Genomic DNA, 19,817 nt, shown 5'->3' with positions numbered 1-19,817 from the left:
AAAATATCTGTTATAACCGGTATATAAAAAAAGTTATTTATAAATAAACTTTATAATACATGACATATATTTTTTTTAATTTCTAAAACTTTTACAGTATGGAGTATTCTTTTGGCTATTATAAATTAAAACACTTTTTAAACTTGTGGTTTTTAGATTGTTTTTGAAATATAGTTAGTTTTCTGAAACTTAAAAGCTTTTTAACTACCTAATTTAACTTACTAGTTAAATATTTAAAATATTATTAGAAAAGCAATTAACCAGTTTTCAGTTAAGAAAAGGTTATTTTAAAAACAATTATTTTAAGTGGTGTTTTAAACTTTTTTTTCTGTAATTTTAGTAGTCAAAGAAGTAGTCTTTCTGCTTAGAATAAATTGCTGAGTAATTAATTAGTGCTTTACAATTTAGATCATGTTTAGCGTTATTCACTGCTATTGAAAGGACTTCGTATTCAGTTTTGATAGCTGATAATCAACACAGAATTCAGGTTTGTTCAAATTAAATGGTTATTTTTACTTCTATTTTTGTTTACTCAAAATTGCTTAAGAAGAGTAAAACTAATTTGAAAAAGTGAGCAAATTTATTAACATTAGAAAAAGCGCATAGTGAATAAAATTAAGACTATTTGAGTTATCATCAAAGCATAGTTATTACATAAAATGCCTTTAGAACAGTGTTTCCCAAAGTGGGCCATGGCAGATACTCAGGGGGCCACGAGCAGCAAAGGGGTAAGAGGGGGGCCATGAGCAGTAAAGGAGCCACAGGGGGACCATGAGGTCATAATTTGAAACTTACACTAGATATTCTTGAGTTGCAGATGAAGAGCAAAAAAAAGTCTTTGGTGTTTTTTATCGTAGTTTATGAGTAATCTTGTTGAAGGGGACCATGGCTTTTTCAATATCTTCATAGGGAGCCATTTGCATTAAAGTTTGAGAAACCCTGCTTTAGAATGTTCTAAAAGCAAATTATCGTGTTTAATTAAAGTTAGTTCAAGATTATTTTAAAACAAACTGTTCTATCAAAAAGTTATTTTATATATATTTGTTGATTAAAAATTTTTAGTAACTTAATTTATTGACCAACTGATACAAAAAAATTATCATGTTTATTTATTGATTTGATTAAGTTAATTAATTTATGTAAAACACAGTTCAAAATATAGTCTAAAATTTTTCAACTTATTAATTTTAGAAATAGTTTTGTCTGCGACAAAACAAAGTTTTAAATTAAAACTTCTTTGAATATAACTGTTTTATTTTAATAAGTCTATGTTTTTATTTATTGTGTAATAAGATGACGGTAAATATTTTTTGTATTCTTCAAAACCTATATGTATAAAATTAATTTTATTAGTTTATAAAAAGTTTTACATAGTGGTTTAATACAACAAAAATATTCAATTACGACATGTGAACGTAGAAAATGTAGTTTGTTAACTTTATATAAAACATTTTATTAAAAAAAAAATCAAAACGAACCTTATGAAAACAGCTTAGCGAACAAAGCTGTTAAACATACAATTACTTGCAGCAATAAGCTTCAAGTTATGCTTTAAGAAAAAAAACCGTAATCTAGAAATACCTATTAGCATTCAAAAATTTAGCTGAATACAATTTCGATTGTACGTTGTGTGTGCAAATTTTTTTATTGCTGCCAGTGTGTTTCGGGCTGTAACGATTTTGTTTTCCCTCAACTGTTGTTATGCTCGGCAAGTTGTGCTTGCTCGAGCCGTGCTTCTGACGTCAAACAAGCGGCATTATGACGTCAAGGAACGGCATGTTGTGGCATATGTGTGTGTACAACAGGCGGTTTTTTTCGGCAAGTGTAGGGAGGAGAAAAATAGAACAATGAAGTTGTTTGTTAAGTGGTGAAAATAAAATAGTTATAAAGTTAATTTCAAATTTGAAAAAATTCAATTTACATGCAGTTATTTTGAACTTAAAAGCGTGTTTTCGTAAATCAATTATTTAGTTTATAATTGATTAGAGAATACGCTTTTTTTTTTAGGTAAATTTTATAAGAAACGAAACTTGTTAAAAAAAATTTGGTGAAAATTTTCAAAACTTCGAGTTGCAAGCTTTAAAAATAAGTAAATGAATTTTAAAATTAATTAAGTAATAACAATTTTATACTGAAAGCTTTGCTTATTTGACTGACTATTTTAAAAGTTTCTTTTGAAGACAACTAGTTTAAATTTTTATGATATTTCGTACTTTCCTAAAACATTGATGTCAAGTATCTGTTTTTATAGCAAAAACGATTGTAATAAACTTTTTAAAATGGCATAATCTTTAAGTAATTGTCTATATTGATCTCTTACAATTTAAGCACTAAGTAGTGACAATGTTTTTGCTTTTCAAAGAGTTGGCTTTAATCTTGTTTGTTAGTAATATCATACTTCCTAAAGGTAAACATGATTTTTCTGCACATTAATTAAATATAATAATAAAATATTAACTTGTACATAGCTCTAAGTTTGTTTGAATGATATTTTAATGGTGTTTTAAAAATTTTGATATACTTATATTACCTAAGTCATAATAAACAGTATTTTTCCCAATGAAAATAATTTTTGGAACATATAGTGCAAAGCGTTATTTACTAAGAAATGTGCTTAACACAGTCTTTTGAAAGTATAAGAAAGACTACCATCAAGATTTTATAAAAAATGTTATTAGACTTTGTCGTTTTTTTTTCAGTTTGCAAACAAGAAGTTTGAAGAAGAAACGGGCTTAAAAGTAAAAGATATCATGGGAAAGAAAATGAATCGGTATCTTACTCCTCGAGTTCCCGTGGCAAAGCGAGCAGATTTGAAAACAACTTCGGGGTTTCTACCCGACACTCAAGCATCCATAGAGGAGGTTTCTTGGGAGCATGTGCACCAAAAAATGCGAGCTAATAAGGTTGTTTGCTGATCTTAAACAACTTAAAAAATTCAATAAAAAACAATATTATATTTTATAGATGTAATGATGTTTACTTAACGATAAATTAATAAAAGTGAACTTAGGGTTATGTTATATTTTTATTTAAAGCTTACAATGAATATAATTGGCCAGTAATGAATGCAAAAGGTTGTAAAGATATATTAAATGTTAACTCATGCTCTAAACAATGGGGTTAAAAAAATATTCATTGACTTTATTTATTTGTATAGAATACATAAAGAAGTGTTTTTTGTAAAAATAAATCTACTTATTCCATTAAAAAAAAGTTAAGATATTTAATTTTTTAGTAAAAAATACTACAAAAAGAATTTAAGTTAATTTTTTTTGTGGTTGCCGGTAGCATGTCATTTATAAACAAGAAAATCCTCTAAATTGAATTTGATAAGAACTGATAGTTTGTTTTTAAAGTTAGTTTTTTAAGTTTATGACACATGTATTAAACGTTTTAAAAGTTTTATCTTCTTGTTATAAACTAAGGTTGTTAATAATTTATCAGGAGTGGAAAGGGTGGATTAAAATAACAAATCCTAAAACAACAAGTGATAAACTCTATACTGCTTTATTGTTACTTCGTTGTGGTGAAAAATCAGAAGAGTAAGTTGGGTATTTTGATAAATCTTATACTTTGATTATTTCTTTTTGCAATTTAGGTGCTTTACGTTATTTGCATTAGTGTAATTATATCTATGCTTGTAGCAACTTCTTAATTCGGTGATATAAAATCTAAAAAAGTTATGACTAAGTAAAATTGACTATTAACCTTGTCAATACAGCATAAAAACTTTTAGTACTGATTTACAGTCTAGTAAGTTGTTAAATATTTATTTTTCAATGGCTCATGGTGCACTTGTATTTCAATAAAACTATTTTTTAACTTTGACAAGTCAAAAAGTATAAACCGTAGTCGTCACTGTATATGTCATGTTAACGATAGGCTATTAAACATACTGGGTAACAAAAAAAAGATCATACTTAAAATATAAGTACCTAGTTGTTTGTTATTTATATATTTATTTAAGTTTTTAAAAGTACTCGATTTATTTAAGACTAAAAACGTTTCTATTTGCTTACACAGTTCTACAGAGCTTTTATGAAGAAGATGGAAGTGTGTAATACTTAGTTTTTCGTATGTTTAGTTTAACTTTTTCGCGTCTTTAGAGAATTCCTACACATATATCTAATTTTAGAAAGATCACTGAATTATAAATTTCTTTGTATAACTTCCTTACACTCTAACTCGTTTTATTTTTCACAGTTCTGTTTACCAGTACATTCTTGTATTACAAGAAGACTACAAAGAACAAAAAATAAAAGATAGTGCTAATGAAGTTGTTAAAAATACGGTTAGTATCTTTTACATTTTTCTGAATTCAACCTTATTTTTTAATGATTACGAAGTCTTTTTTTTTTCCATTAAACAATTTTTTGTATAATTACACGTTATGTATTTGTCCAAAAAGTAATGAATTGTTAAGAAAAAACAAAATAAAATTTGGCAGGAATAAAAAATGTTAAAAATGATGTAAAACAATGATAAAAATTATTTTAGAAGCTTGTGCTTTAAAAGTAAAAGCACGTTATGAATCTTTATAAATAAAAACTATATTCACTAACATTTTGTGTTGTTTTCAATACAAGCTTAAATCAGACTTATTTATGCTATCATCCAACTAACACTAAACTGTGGCGTACGACCGTCGAAAGCAGTTGTGAAGGACTACGTTTCTTTAATAACAAAACCAGTGTCTCGGTCTGTCACGGGACTGATGTTGAAAGAGAAATAAAAGTTAAAAAAAAAAAACATTATGGTTTTACAACGTCATTTAAAACTACAATTCAAAAGAAGTTTAAAAAAACTAGAGAAAAAAAACTTTTTTTTAACTCTTCAAGATTTTTCTTACATGAAAGGTGTTAATAGTTTTTTTACTCCTAAGTTTGTATTTATATTGTTTGTTTTGTAGATTTATTAGATAAATTGTGGTTAATCTTAAACTATATGTTTTAAATACTTATAAAAGTATATACGTGTTTAAAATGATTAGTTTGTTATTTTATTCATCGGGATTAGTATATGGTTTTGAATTTTAGTTTATAGAGGTGTATGGTCAATTTTATTTAATTAAAACAATGATTGGTGAGTTCTCTTTACGTTTTCATACTATTAATCTTACCTTAAATTTATTAATTTTAAAATTTTTGGCAAATTAAATGGTAAGATTTTTTTAAAGTATATCAAAATATACTATTTTTATATTTAAAGTAAACTTTTAATTTAAATGCTACCCACACATGCAGTTGTCTAAAGGAAGCTAAACATTTTGCCGTTAACCTACTAAGTTTTTGTTTATTATTGCTATTATTTCTTTATTCTTATAGAGTGAGTTGTGTGTATATTTTATAGTTGAATACGATATTTTCTAAAAAAATATTGCTTTTAATTGACAGTTTTTATATGTTTTTGACTAACAAATACCACCTAGTGCAGGTGACAGTTAGAATATGTATAATTAGAAATTATACTACACTGTTGAAGTAATTGTTCCATATACTTCCTCTTTGAACCGCATAGTCAGTACTTAAGTATATGCAAAAATATATGATTTTATTTTATTATTTAAAATAAAAGTAGAAATCTCTGAGTGCTGTATCCTGTTGATAAGCAGACAATTAATAAGCAGGGTGGCCACTTAACTTGGAATCTTGGAATTAAGGAAATTAAGCAAAAAAATCAGGAATTTATGTTAAATAAAAACCTTAAATTTTCAACAAAACTAGTTAAGTACCTAAATAAATTTAAATGTCTATAAGTAGTTTTAATAGCATTAAAAAAGATTAATACTGTTGGTAATAATGTGTATATCGTTATTTATGTATACAAATAATTTATTTAAATGAAATTTTGTTACAAATATTTTGAAATAGTTAATAAAAATGTTCTACTAATTGGTGTGTAGAGTTAATTAAAGTTTATTTATAACTTCATCATTTAATATACTTTCTAATATCATATTACGTAAACTATCACGAAAATTAATTCCTAGTTCTTTTCGAATAAGTATTTTTCGTTTGGATTTATTTTAAAGTTTTAGTTTTAAGTTTTCAGTTGTATTCAGCTATTTTTAAACAATGTTTGATTTTTTTTGATGGTCAGTTTAAGATCTTTTAAAGAAAAATTTAAGAAGAAGCGTTTTTTGTAATAGTACAATTTGATTTTTCACTTAAAAGTACTTGATAGTATTTTTTACTTTTATGAAAACAATTACGTATTTCATGACATTTCATTTAAAACTAAAACCAACTGATATTTTTAAGACAGGCTATTTTTAAATTTATTTTCTAAAAAAATCAAGTTAAAATGTTGATAAAGTTAATAATATGCTACCACTGTAAACTTAACAAAAGTTTTCAACAGAAATTAAACATCAATATTTTAAAACTTTGAATTTGTATGGTAACTTTTTATCGTAAAAAAAACTATAAGTAGATTATTTTAAAGGACCAGTTTAAGTTCGTATAATACCAAGTAAAATTGATCGTTACCTATAAAGAAGCTAATGTAGTATGCTAATAGTTGGTAACTTTTACAAAAAGTTTAAGTTATTGATAATACAATAATAAGATTTAAAATAATATTTATTAATGATGTTTTCTAATAAAATATTTGAACGAAAAAATTTCGTTGAAAAATAACAATATTAATTTTTAAATACTTGATTTATTTATTTAAAACTTACATTGTTTCTTTATGTTCAGTTGATAACACAGTTCGACGAAGTCTAAAAATATAAGTACATCAAAAAGCAAAATATACATAGAGTAATAGTTTATAAATGTTTATTTTTAGTTAATAAATACAAGCAAATAAAAAAGTTATATGTGTCTATGTAAACATAAAAAGAAGTTTTTCATTTTCGGTATGTCATATAAAATATCAATTAATAATAAGATGATAATAGTATGGTTTGTGGTAAACTTATTTAAAAACTTATAAGTTCTAAGTATAGGTTTAGTATTATATGTTTAGTTTTTAACTTTTTAAAGAAATTATGACGGGAAAAATTCACCTAATATTTACAAGGTCAGTTGTTTTTTATCTAATAAAGCCCTGTTACTTATACGTTTTTACTTATCTTTTAATTGATTAATAATTGACCCAGTAATCTAAAATAATAGTAGCATATTTAACGTTGTTAAACTTAGACGTGCAAAAACTCTTTGTGTAAGCTGTTATGTTAACAAACAATAACTCGAAAAACTCTTTAACACCACCTAACGGTTTTGATAAATTTGTCGTAGAGTATGATGTGTGCTTTTGATAGATTGTTGTTAATGATACTTAGATATGTGTTAGACTTTGTAAATAAAATACTTTTAAGGTACATGTGCTTTGTTTTACTGAATGTTTTTTTTAGACCTCCAGTGTAACAACGACGTCTCCTATCGATATTCCTCCATCGAGTTATAATCGACGACCATCAAACACATCTGAAGGTTCGTTTAATTCCTAGTATTTTATCTGGTCTGTTTAAAAACTGATCATCAAAAAAGCTATTTTTATATTTTTATTAGTTTTAGAATTTTGTGTTAAGCAACTAAATTGAAGTTTTTGTCTTTTTTAAAATTGTCATTTATTGTCAAGCAAAACAACAAAAAATAAGACGAGTTTTGTTGTTAGTCTTTTTGCACAACTTAATTTTTGTTAGTAAGTTAAAGTATAAATAAAGTTAAAATTAATTATAGTATTAAACTTTCCAACAAACTGAATTATAAAAAAGTGAATGTTTTAAATTGAAACATTACAAAAGGTAAGTCAAGTTAATATTTTAAATAATATTTTTTTTACATAATGAATTCAATTTTAGACTTAATAAGTTAACTGAAATTTGTTGTTTCCTTTAGTCTATACATATAGTTTATAGTAAATCTTTTGAATGTTGTTGTTTTATTGTTCTTTGTTTATACCGTTATCTGCCGCGTAACTACGCATGTTGAAAACGGGAAACGCTGCGTATTTATACAACAAGTGCACAGTTAAAAGTTTCTTCAAACTTTGGTTTTTAAGTTATGCTTAACAAACCTATTTGTTATTTGATGCATGAAAATATTAAATAAATATTAATTTTTATTTGATCTACTTCAAATATCAATTTAAACTACCTCTATTGTTATTTAATTTTAAATGAAGTATGCAGTTATGTTAATACTTCAAATATGAATGGAATGTTGAAGTATAAGTGATAACTGTATACAAAGCAATTTATTTTGCTCCACACCCCCTATGATTCTTTATGTGTTGCCATTTGTGTAAACCCATAAAACTTTCATTGAATATAAGTATAAGCAAATAACAATTTAACCCAAAAACATATATTGTTAACTGTACAACTTTCGGAGTTTTGTGGAATTTTCAAAATATAACATTATAACATTTAACGTAGTCAGTAAAAACAACATTAAATTATGATTTAACATAAATTACATTAAATTGTATGATTTTGAAGAAAAAGCTACATATTTTATTAGAATCAATTTTGCAATACATAGCTTTTTGACAAATGAAACCTTTTATGAGCTCAATGTATACAATTTAGGTGCTTTAGATTCGTTCGATTTTTACAACACTTAAGTGCTAAAGAGCAAAACCTAAGTATAAATGAATACTAAAAGCTTAAGGGCCTTTTTAAGCTGAAGAACAAAACCAAGGTTTTTTTCGCACAAAAATATACGTTTCTGCAGATCTGCAGAAATGTACCAAGCTACGTACCTGGTTAAGGGTAACAGTGATAGTAAAAATAATGATTCAAAAATAAATTATAACGGTATTACTACAAAATAAACTTTTATTAAAGAAAAAAAAGTTATCGACCGAGGGTAAGAGTTAGGGGTAACAGTAATAGTACAAATAGCAAATAAAAAACAATTAATAACTAATAAAAATAAAAAAATAATAAGATTAATTAAAAAAAACAAATAGGAGGAAATAAAAAAATTACCGACCGGGAGTAAGGGTTAGGGGTAACAGTGGTGGGTAGCTGTCTAAATTGCAAATCTCTTTCTAAATACTCTTTGTTTCAATATTTGTTCAGTGAATTTCTTTATGCAAAGTATTATAGTTTATTGAACGCAAAAAAATAGACGCTCAAAATTTTTGGGTCCAACAACCTGGTGCACAAAATACATATTTTTGATAAAATAAAATAACATTAATAGTATTATGGTTATAAAATGATTACAATTAAGTTGTTTGATCATGCGTTTATTTTATAATTTCTAGTTTGTGTTTTAAATAATTAACCATTATTTTTTTATGGCTACATATTTTACATGTAAGTAAATAGAAAATGAAAGCTCACTTTTTACAGCTAACTATGTTTAAAAATTACTTGAGATATTTAAAAAAAGTATTTTATTTGTTTATAGTTAATTTATTTTATTTATGGTAGATTAAATGTTTAATTAAAAATTCAAGTCTAGGATAAATTGCGTATAACATCAGATCTTGAATTTAACATAACTTAATACTTCTTTTATCTAACTGTATAGATCTAAATGTACGCTTGTACAAGTTAAATTTATTATAGACTAAGTTTCAGTTTAGTGTTTTATTAAAAATACGTTTGTTCGTTTTTTTGTGTTCAAAATTTAAGTGGTTTAGAAAATAAACCCTTAATAAATAAGCAAAATATTCTAATTAATCTGAATATACTAGATGTTATAGTAGTACTTTTTATCTAATAATAAAGTTACTATGTAAATTAATTGTCCTTATAAATTAAAACTTCGTTAACACGTGTTTAGAACCAGCAAGGTATATTTTAAAATAGAATTGAGCATCAAACGAAATACAAAATTTATAAAATTTTCATTGATTTCCTACATAAATAATTTATACCAATGCGTAATTATTAATCTAGACCAGCGGTTCCTAACCTTTTTTCATATTTTACTCCTTTTTTGGAAGGTAATTACTAAACTTACCCCCAATCTACAAAATATTGTTTAATTTTGAGAAAAAACCTAGATTAGTTGAACTTTAAGCTTATTAAATATAAAAAATTGTAAAATTTAAATAGTTTGTTTAACTTAAAAAAAAACTACAGTTAAATACTAACTTATAAATTAAAAAGGCAATTAATAAACATTTGCTTACATAACTTGTAATAAAGCATATTTACCCCCTAAAACAAGGGAACTTACCCCCAGTGGTTAAGAATCGCTGATCTAGACGTAGACACGAACAGTACTTATGTTTTAACATTTAATAAGGTTTTCCTAAAATCATTATCATAATCGCTCCCTTTGTATTACATGTACCAGAATGTTTAGTGTAAGTTACTAGTTATCGCCCCCCTACTGCCAAAAATTTCTAAATTTCATGCTTACTAGTTAATGCTTTCTACTTGCTTAAATTCCCAAATAGGCTAACGTTATGATATCGTTGCTAATAGTGTTACAAATCAGTGTATGCCTAAAAGGAAACGGTTTTTATATGCTTAAAACAACCTCTTTTTAATCGTTTTTTAAGAAAAAATAGGAGATAGACTAATATTAAAAGATACAGTTCGATAAAAAAAAAACTAATGTGTACTAAACTTAATGAAATAATATTTTAAATGAGTCTGCAGTTTGCCTACACCTGTTACAAGTAATCAAATAATATTTAGTCAATTCAAAAATCTTTGACTTTATTTGTTACAACCGTGAAAAAATTCTTCAGAGTCCAAGCCTGAAATTTCAAACTTTTAAAATATGCAGAAAGTTTGCTTAAAACTGAAAAAAATTGACCCGTTTTACTTAATAATCATACCTCTATTTTATCGTAGATGTGATATCAGTTTTGCTTTTACTAAAACTCATCAGTCTATTATCAGTTATGAGTAATACTGTAGGCTTTAGTCTGTTATTAAGTTAAAGTTTGCGAGTATTACCATAGACATCGTGTTATGCCTAATTGCGTTGTATAGTAAACTTTTTGTTAGTAAAAAAAGTAGTAAAAAAAAAGATATTTAAAAATTGTTTACCCTGTTGGAATAACTACATTTGATCTTTTTTTTTTGTTTTTAAAACATATAATAATTTAATTTTAGTTTTTATTACGTTAAACAGCACTAAATAAAGCATATAAAAAAAGCACTATTTAAAGGAAATTTGGCATTAAATAAGTGTTTAAGCTATGTCCCTGTTTTACACTAACAACTATTCTTTGGTAATAAACTTTGATCGAAATAAATTATTTTAAGTATATAGTCAATAATACTGAACAATTATAGTATTGTAGTTGTTGAGCAAACTTAGTTTAAGAGAGATTCAAAAATAGGTTTTGCAACTTAAAAAAAATAATACAATTATAATTTTCCCATAAATTAATGTAAGCATGTATTGTATTATTTTTTAACACTGTAAACTTGTTTTATTAAGTAATAATCTTTATCATATTTTATATTTAAGAGTAAAGTATTAATAATTATTTACAAGGTTGTTACAGTAAAAAAACATGAACAAATTATTTTACGAAATATATCTTAACGTGTTTTTTGTTAATAACAATAATTAAAGTTCGCAGCTTCATGCATACTCTTTAGAAATGTTAATGCAAATAGATTTTTTAGAAACCCAATAAACGTTAAAATAAATGTATTTTTATAGTTTTGGAACAGAAGTTTAAAAAAAAGCCTACTTACTGAAGCGGGGAGTACATTTTACTTTGCTTCTCTAAGTTTTTGAATGAAAATAGATAAAAAAAATGCGTAGTTAAACCTTATAAGGTGTTTACCTTTTTCAAATAAATAAAATTTAGTAAAGCTAAGTGTAATCGTATTATTACAATAATAGAAATAAATTAGATCATAACTGCCTTTTGATCTTGACTAAAACATGCTGAAATATTAGTTTTAAACATAGTTATTTTACTTGGTGATACACTTAGTTATTTTTGTATAACACGTTAAATGGCATAAGGTTAAGTTTTATTTTATTCTTTATGATTCAATAAAGAAGACTTCTCTTATTGTTTTACTATAAGGCAAAAGTAGTAATTATTTTTAGGTTAATAGTTATTTAAAGTTATTTTACCTAGTTTATTTGTTTTATTAAATAACTTACATCATCTTATTAGGTTAGTTAAGAAATTTGTTTAGTTAAGATACTAACTCATAAAAAAAAACTTTATTGTACCAGTGAAGTTTTTTAAAGAAATTAATTAAATGCCCAAAAAAGTTATAAACTTTTAGTTAAGCCTTTTATTAGCTAGGTGCTTCCTATCACCACAAACTATTACCACAGTCAACGATTTAGAATTATATACAACATTAAAATTAGACTTAAATTATAACGTAGGAATTGAAAATTAAGTTTTTAATAAATCTGCTCTTACTAGTATAAAATTCTAAAATATGTGAAAGTTACAGAACTTTCAGAAGTTTTCCTTGAACTTTTAAATCTGTTTCAATATTTTCGCTGTAAATTTTCTGTGTATTTTACTTTCACTTATTTAAGCTAACCACTAACTGAGCTATGAATTGTTTTATACTTGAAGTCATAATATGAAAAATTAAAAGTTTATTTCAATTAAGTGACGGAACAATTTTAAAAATATTTTAGTAAAAAGTTAGTTACTCTTAACAAAGTATATTTGTTAAATATGTGTAACAAAATATCTACCATATCTTGCTTGTACGAATTTTAAAGAAAATTCCTATTTAAAGTTGTTCAAATAAATTTACCATTTTAGTTTTGGTAAAAACTAAAAATAAGTATTGAATAACACAATTAAGTTTAAAATAAGATGTTAAACATGTTATCATATGATATAATTTAGTTATAAGTTTGTCATCGAGATAATTTATAAAACTGTTATTACAGAAAGGTTTATACTTTTTTACTAAATGCTGAAGCTAAAAAAATATTTATATTTTTAATGATTAAAATAGATAAAGAACTATTGTTAAAAGTTTATTATATTTACTCTTTCTACCATGATCACAAGTCTAAGAGCTCAAAATAGTTTTGAAAACTAAAAGGCACAGTCTCATTTGTTTTTTAATATTATTACATATAAAAAGTCTGTTTAAAGTCAAGTAAAACGCAGCAGTAAAAGTACAGTTCTTTGTAGATAAATTGAAATAAAAAACAAGTTTATTGCAAGCAAATATTTATCTAGTGAGCTGCGCACGCGTGCGCTAAATGTTTACCACACAAAAACTAGTAGAAAAAATAAATATCGAGTTTTCTTGCTTTTAGAACCCTTGTTCCGTTTATACTTTTTCTCTTCACAATTCTCACTCGTACTTTATTTTTCTTATGTGGTAGAGTTCTTTTGTGATGGTTTATGTTTAAACGAGATTTTTTAAGTATAAGTACCTCTTAATTAGTTTTAATTGCTAATACTTATCGTCATTAAAAATTCGATAGATAACTTCGATGAAGCTATTTTTTGCAGTTACTTTGAAGTAGCTTTTATAAAGTAGTTGCTTGCGTAATTTTGTGATTTACTGAATTTGAGCTAGCATTTTTCGTTGTTTAGAAAATTCATTAAGTGTTTTAAACTTAGGTTAAGTGTTTTTGTGTTTGTTTTGATTTAGTTCTAAACTTTTTGTACAGAAATAGTTTTTAATTAACTCTTCAAATTTAGTATTATATTTCTAAATTTTTAAATTTGTTAAGAGTTGTTAATATCTGCTAAACGTTTAAGTGAGGATATATTGAATTCGAACACTTTCAAAACATCATAAAAGTTCATGAAAAGACGTTATAAATCAGGTTTGAAATCTTTTTAAAAACTTAGTGCAACTTTCAAGTTTTAAAAAGAAGTAAAGTAGTAAATAGCCATTTACTTGAAAAAAAAAAAATTGATGCAGAAGATTTGGAATTAATTTGAACTGCAGTATACTTTTTAAGATTACTTTTAATAAGAAATGTTTTGTTTTTAATCATAGTTTTTTATAACGGAGTACATGATATGAAAAAACATATTTTGCATGAACATTTTTTTTACTTAAAAGTTTTAAAGTAACTTATAATGATTCATCTGAGATTTTAGTAGATCAAAAAATGTATTTTTTGTTATAATCTTTAATTACTGAATTTTTTTTACTGTTACCAGGGTTAGCAAAAAAAAAAAAGAAACTTGGAAATACCTGGAATTTGACAGTTCAAACAAAAAACCTTGAATTTGAGAAATTAAAAAAAAAAGACTGAAAGATCTTTTTGAACAAATATCACTAAAAAACCTAGAAAAACATGAATTTTATACAATTTTTACATGTTAAATAACAAAACTTAGACTAGGTTTGAAAAATCCATCATAAACAATTTTTTTTAAATTCATTTTTTTATTGAAAAACATATTTTAAGATATTACAGTCTCTTTTAAATATTTTTTATACCATTGTTAACCTTAAATTTAGTTCTAAACTAACAATGAGCTAAAAAACTTGTATATTCAAAAATATGGAAAAAATTTGATATCTACTTTAAGTAGTACTTATTTCGGTTATCATCAACAAAGTTGAGATGTTTCGCGCCATCAATAATAAAAAATTAAGTTCACCATACAACCAAAATGCGACTATGCATGCCTGAAGAGTCCTAAAAAGGACGAAACCGATTGTAGGTTGTCTCGGATGCTGTTGTTGGTCATGTGGTGAAATTCATTATTTATATTTCTACACTTTAAGTTTTAAGTTAAAATTTATTAAAATATTTACATTTTGCTGAAGCTCTTAGTAAGATTTCTGAGTCTGTATTAGTTAAGTATAAGTAGTATTTCGATAACCTATTTTCAACAAAAAATACTAAATTTAGTGATATATAAAAAAAGCACAATTTGTTGCTGCCTCTCTTTATAAAGTATTTTTCAAAGTATTTGCCTGTTTACAGTAGTGTAAATAGAAATAATTTACTGTGCACAGGATTTTTTGTGAATATTGAATGTATGTATTATTAATTACATACAAACTCTTTTTATAATTTTTATTAGACTTCAGTTATTAAAAAGTTCCAACATACTTCGTTTTTGTTTGTACAATTAAACCCTTATAATAGAAGTTTCGTATAAAAAAGGTATTTGTTTAATTACCTAGTTTGCAAAGTTTTTTTTTCTTAGCAATTTATTGTGCGCAGCTTTAAAAGAGTTTACAAACATTTGATTTTAAGTATTGCAGTTAAACTACAGTTACTATAAAAAATTATAATAGTTTTAGAGTTATCGGTTGTAGTTTTATCATTGTAGTTCAAAAAAGTAAACTCGTCTATCAAAAAATTTCCTTAGTTATCCAGGTTAACTTCGATCTATACAATTTGTTACTTAACTGTATATTTTATACATTTACTGAACACTTTTAAAGTAACATGAGCTCAATTAATTATATTTAGAGAAATAATTAACACGTATTTTTTAATTAGTTATATAAATATTTTGGTTTAGTTATTTTTAACATAAACATCTATGGTCATAAGAGATCAAAGTATTTTTTTTACAAAAATAATAATGTCCTTCAAATGAAAGTTTCAGGATTAGCTTCAAGTAACTTTGCAAAGAAATATAAATTTATATATAGATATTTTTGAAAACTTATTTAGATTTGATTTATAACTGTTTAAAAATATAACGTTTGTTAACAAAGATCCGAGAAAAATAAATTAACTGGAATATATGATAATAATAAATTAAACAGTATTCTTTCTTTATTACGCTAACAGATGTGTCTGTAAATATCAAGTGTTAAAATTAACTAATTTTATCAAAAATATTCGTAAGCAATAAGTTGTATAAATTAATTCCTGTTTTTTGTAGGTGATTGCAAACACAATCGGGCAAATTCTCTCGCCAAAATTCAATCCATGGCAATTGAAGCTCCAATAACACAGGTTAGAAAACTTAAAATGTACGTTTTATAATTTAAATGTTTTTTTTTGTCACAAACATACTTAAAAATTGAAAATAGTCTTGTGTTTAAATACGAAAATAGTTCTATTTTAAATTTAAACTTTACAAAGGTAGTTTATATAGTTTGTGGTGGTGTTATTTATTTTTGAACAAAAATTTATTTTCTTGTATATTGAGTGTTTAAGTTTTTAAATGTGTAAACCGTTGCAAGAACGCTTGAATAAGAAACTGATTTCCGAGCAGTTCGCTCTGTTTGTTTTTAAGTTACCAAATAAAAGTTGTGCCCTTTAGGATGAATAAAAAAGTAGCTGAAATAATTTAACAAATAAATTAAACACTGTAAATATTTGTTAATTAAAAAAAATTTACTGTGTTTTAATTACAGCCAAGTAAATTTTGTTCTAACTTTTTTTTATAACACAATTATGAAGTCAATTTGTAAACTACCGAATATTTAATACTTTTATAGATCTGCACTTCATTGTATTTCTTAAATTTTCGCTCAAGTTTTTTGATTAATATAGCTCAAAGGTTTTAAACTGCGTCATTGTGATGTCATACCGGTGGAATAAGTGCGTCAATGCACTGAATCAAATAAACATAAAGAGTTATTAATCTTTTTTCGACAAAGTTTATTTTCTAAACTTAAATTATGTTTAAAATGTTTGTTTTTGTTTAATGAGCTGTAGAGATTCGTGAAGATTTTATTTTTTAAATAAATATTATTAAATATTTCATGCACTTCAACTATTTCATCAATTTATGATTAAAGTCAAAGATAAGAAAAAATAAAGAAATTTGTTTTTTGAATTTTTGTCAATTTAAAAGTTTCTTTTATCTTATACAATATAGTTAGTATACCATTATATCTTTGTAGTTTTGATTTAAAAAAATATTTAATTGTCTATCATGTTCAAAATACTTAATATAAGGATTTAGTAGTGCACAATACAGTCTAATCGTTATTCTTAGGATTGACGATAATTTTGTTGGTGACTATTATGGTATTGTTATAAAATTACTTTTGACAACATTACATTATCACCAGGTTGGGGAATTATAGTCTATTTTCTCGCACATTGACTTTTAACTTAGTTTTGAATTTAAAACGTAAACTGCTTTTGTTTTACTTGTTTTTAATTTAACAAATATGTAAGTTTTTTGTGACAAAATTGTTTGCATTTCTTAATGGTATCATAATTTGAACTACATAGGTCAATTTAAAGTTTTTCTAATGTGATCAATCAAAAGTTTTGCTATTGTTTGTATAATCTGTACAGCTAACTGCCGCGTTTTTTTCGAATGGACGATATATGTTATGTGTGAAAAATCGTTAAAGATTATTACTTGGGATTCAAATTAATAATTAATAGACCTATTTGAAAAATGTTGTATGTATTGTACAGTTTTAGTCAATAAAAATTAAGAAAATAAGTATGGTTATTAAACTAGAACAATAAATTAAATATACTGGGATAAAAAACAGAAATAGTTGCAAATAAAGAATGTTTCTTTTCTATAAGTAGATTTATAACTTAAGAAGTTCCAGCACATATTCTAGATAAAACACTACGTTCTATCTGAAACAGTTGTTTACTAACTTTTGTTTAAGATTTGTGCGTTTTGATTTATATTAGTTTTTCTTAATAAACTGACTGAAGATCAGGTCTACTTTTGAAGGACAATAAAGGAGTAGTTTTATATAGAATGAACATTTTATTTAAGTTATATAATGATATAAATACATCTAAAAAAACAAACATTCTTTTCTATTTGTTTTGTAAACAAAGAAAAACCCAATAAAAGTTGCAATGCTTTTAAAGGTTATAATTTGAGTTTAGAAGATCATAATCGTCTTTTGATATAATCGTCTTTTTTAAACTTTAATTTTAAAACAATCTACCAAAAACAAAAACTTTGATTTAGTTTGAACTTGATAGGTAGACAAATTTATGCGGGTGCGAAGTTACGCGGCAGGTGACTGTAATTTAATTGTATATTTATAAAAAGTGCGTAAGTATTTTTCTTGTCAATCGATTATCATGTTGTATCTAACCACGAAAAATACTTTTCCGAAATAAATATAAATTGTTATTATTTTTGATTAAAATAACTATTTATTACTCAATGTAAATTTTCCTAAAACAGTCTAAGAGTTAGTTTTTCTATTTAAGAATTTGATTTATTTTTTTTCAAGTTGCTTTTGTCTATTTTAAAAAATTAGTCTTAAGTTTTCCAATTAAGCTTTTCTTACAGATTATCAATCTAATTGATCGCGTGAAACACAACAGTCAACCGTCAGTCGGGGAAGTTCTGGACCAGATATTAGAAATATTGAGGAATTCTGAACTATACTCTCCGGCCGATCTACAAAACAAAGCTCAAGACCCGATGGTGTCCGACCTTATTGAAGGGCTGGTTACTGGACCCGCGTTCGGCCATCGTAGGTCTTCTGGTGGTCAAAATGTTATCAGCAAAAGTTGGTTTTACTCTATTTAGCTATCAGTTTGATATAAGACTTTTTATTTACCTAAACTACAATATTATTTACTGTTAATTTTTACTTTTAATTAAAAGTTGTGTTAGTTAAAAAATTTATAAGTGGTATAAACTTTAAAAATAAATATTTAAATAATAAAGAGGTATTAGTATAGTGAGATTAAAATACCTTAGAAGAAAATTAGCTTTAAATACTTCTTGAAACTAGTTTTTATATGACAAATACTTTAAAATTTAGTTGTTTATATCTCAAAAATTAATTGGAATTAAGCTAAGACCTCACATTTTTACGTACTAATAAATGCATATATGAGATATATTAAGATTTTTTTTTGCAAAGTTATTGTAAAATAGAATATTTTCAGACAAAATTTTATAATAAAACAGTTCAGTTTGTTTTTGTGAACTTTGGTTAGCTACTATTTCATGCTGGTTTGAAACTTAAAAAAAAAAACTCAGGCTGACTCTTATTATGATTTTACTTTACAATAATAGGCTAGTTTAAATAAATTAATTATGGATATAGAGTTAATTTTCTCTGAAGTTTGTTTAACATTTTTGGTAAAATTTTACTCTACTATAGAGTTTGCATTTTATAGTAGCAGTTATTTTGATTTAAAAGCGCAGCAATTATAGGTCTTAGTTACCCTTTGAGTCAAAGGTTGTACTACAAAGTTTCTCGAGAAAAGTATTTCTATCGGTGTACTAATATAAAAAAATTATCATCACATTTTTAACTTTTCATAAATCAACTGTTATTCGCTCCACTTATTTCTATACTTATTTATAGTTTTAAACACATTATAACTTGAGTTTTAAAGTAAATTCTACGTATAACTCAAATGAGAAGAGTTGCTACAAGCTTTAAAGTTTCTATAACAGTTAATTAGTTAGTTAAAAAAATAGGAAATAACTCAACAATCGTTTAAAATAAAATTGTCTTAAAACATGCTTTAAACAGGCTTGTCCCACTTTTAGAATAACTCAGGCTAGTTAAAAGCTTCATAAAACTCAGGCGCAGAGATTTGACCAAAATTTCGTAGCAAAGTGTAAATTTGCCTTTTTAAAAGCGTCGTTATAAACGAATCTCGTTTAAGTCTTGCGGTTTTTATACTTATATTTTTTGCACTTAATTCATTAAGAATAGACACGTGTCAATCTAACTAAGTTTAAAAGTCAGGCTTGTCTAAAGTTTTTTGCGCAAAACTGGCTGGTTTGAATTTTCTCCTTGACCTCATGCTAGTTTTGATAACTTTAAAAAAAATTCCTGGACAAGTAATATTCTTCTAGATATGTATTAATTTTGTTGTTAATATGACATTCTTAAGTATTTAAGCTTGATTAACAACATGTTATTCAATTTATATGCTCTCGCTACTCTTTTTCCCAATATTCTCGTAAACTCAGGCTAGTTTGATGTAACTTAGGTTAGTTTTTGGTCTTTCAGGCTGATTTTTCTCTTTCAAGGAGTTGCAACCTTGATT

At 25.1% G+C, this 19,817-nt stretch overlaps 1 protein-coding gene across 1 annotated transcript in view; it reads left to right on the top strand.

Annotated features, from left to right (window-relative positions):
• Positions 1–19,817, top strand: part of LOC145831490 (high affinity cAMP-specific and IBMX-insensitive 3',5'-cyclic phosphodiesterase 8A-like) — a 49,340-nt gene that overhangs the window by 18,016 nt on the left and 11,507 nt on the right. The window contains exons 8-14 of the mRNA XM_082938763.1: positions 409–487; positions 2,700–2,903; positions 3,445–3,542; positions 4,204–4,291; positions 7,361–7,439; positions 15,742–15,815; positions 18,091–18,313. Coding sequence (XP_082794889.1) covers positions 409–487; positions 2,700–2,903; positions 3,445–3,542; positions 4,204–4,291; positions 7,361–7,439; positions 15,742–15,815; positions 18,091–18,313 — 845 coding nt within the window. The remainder of the gene's footprint in view (positions 1–408; positions 488–2,699; positions 2,904–3,444; positions 3,543–4,203; positions 4,292–7,360; positions 7,440–15,741; positions 15,816–18,090; positions 18,314–19,817) is intronic.

Source organism: Thalia democratica, chromosome 3 (assembly GCF_965202585.1).
Source record: "Thalia democratica chromosome 3, ktThaDemo2.hap1.1, whole genome shotgun sequence".
Lineage (NCBI taxonomy): Eukaryota > Metazoa > Chordata > Thaliacea > Salpida > Salpidae > Thalia > Thalia democratica.
The sequence above is the reverse complement of the archived record's forward strand: the minus strand, read 5'-3'. Positions and strand labels throughout refer to the sequence as shown.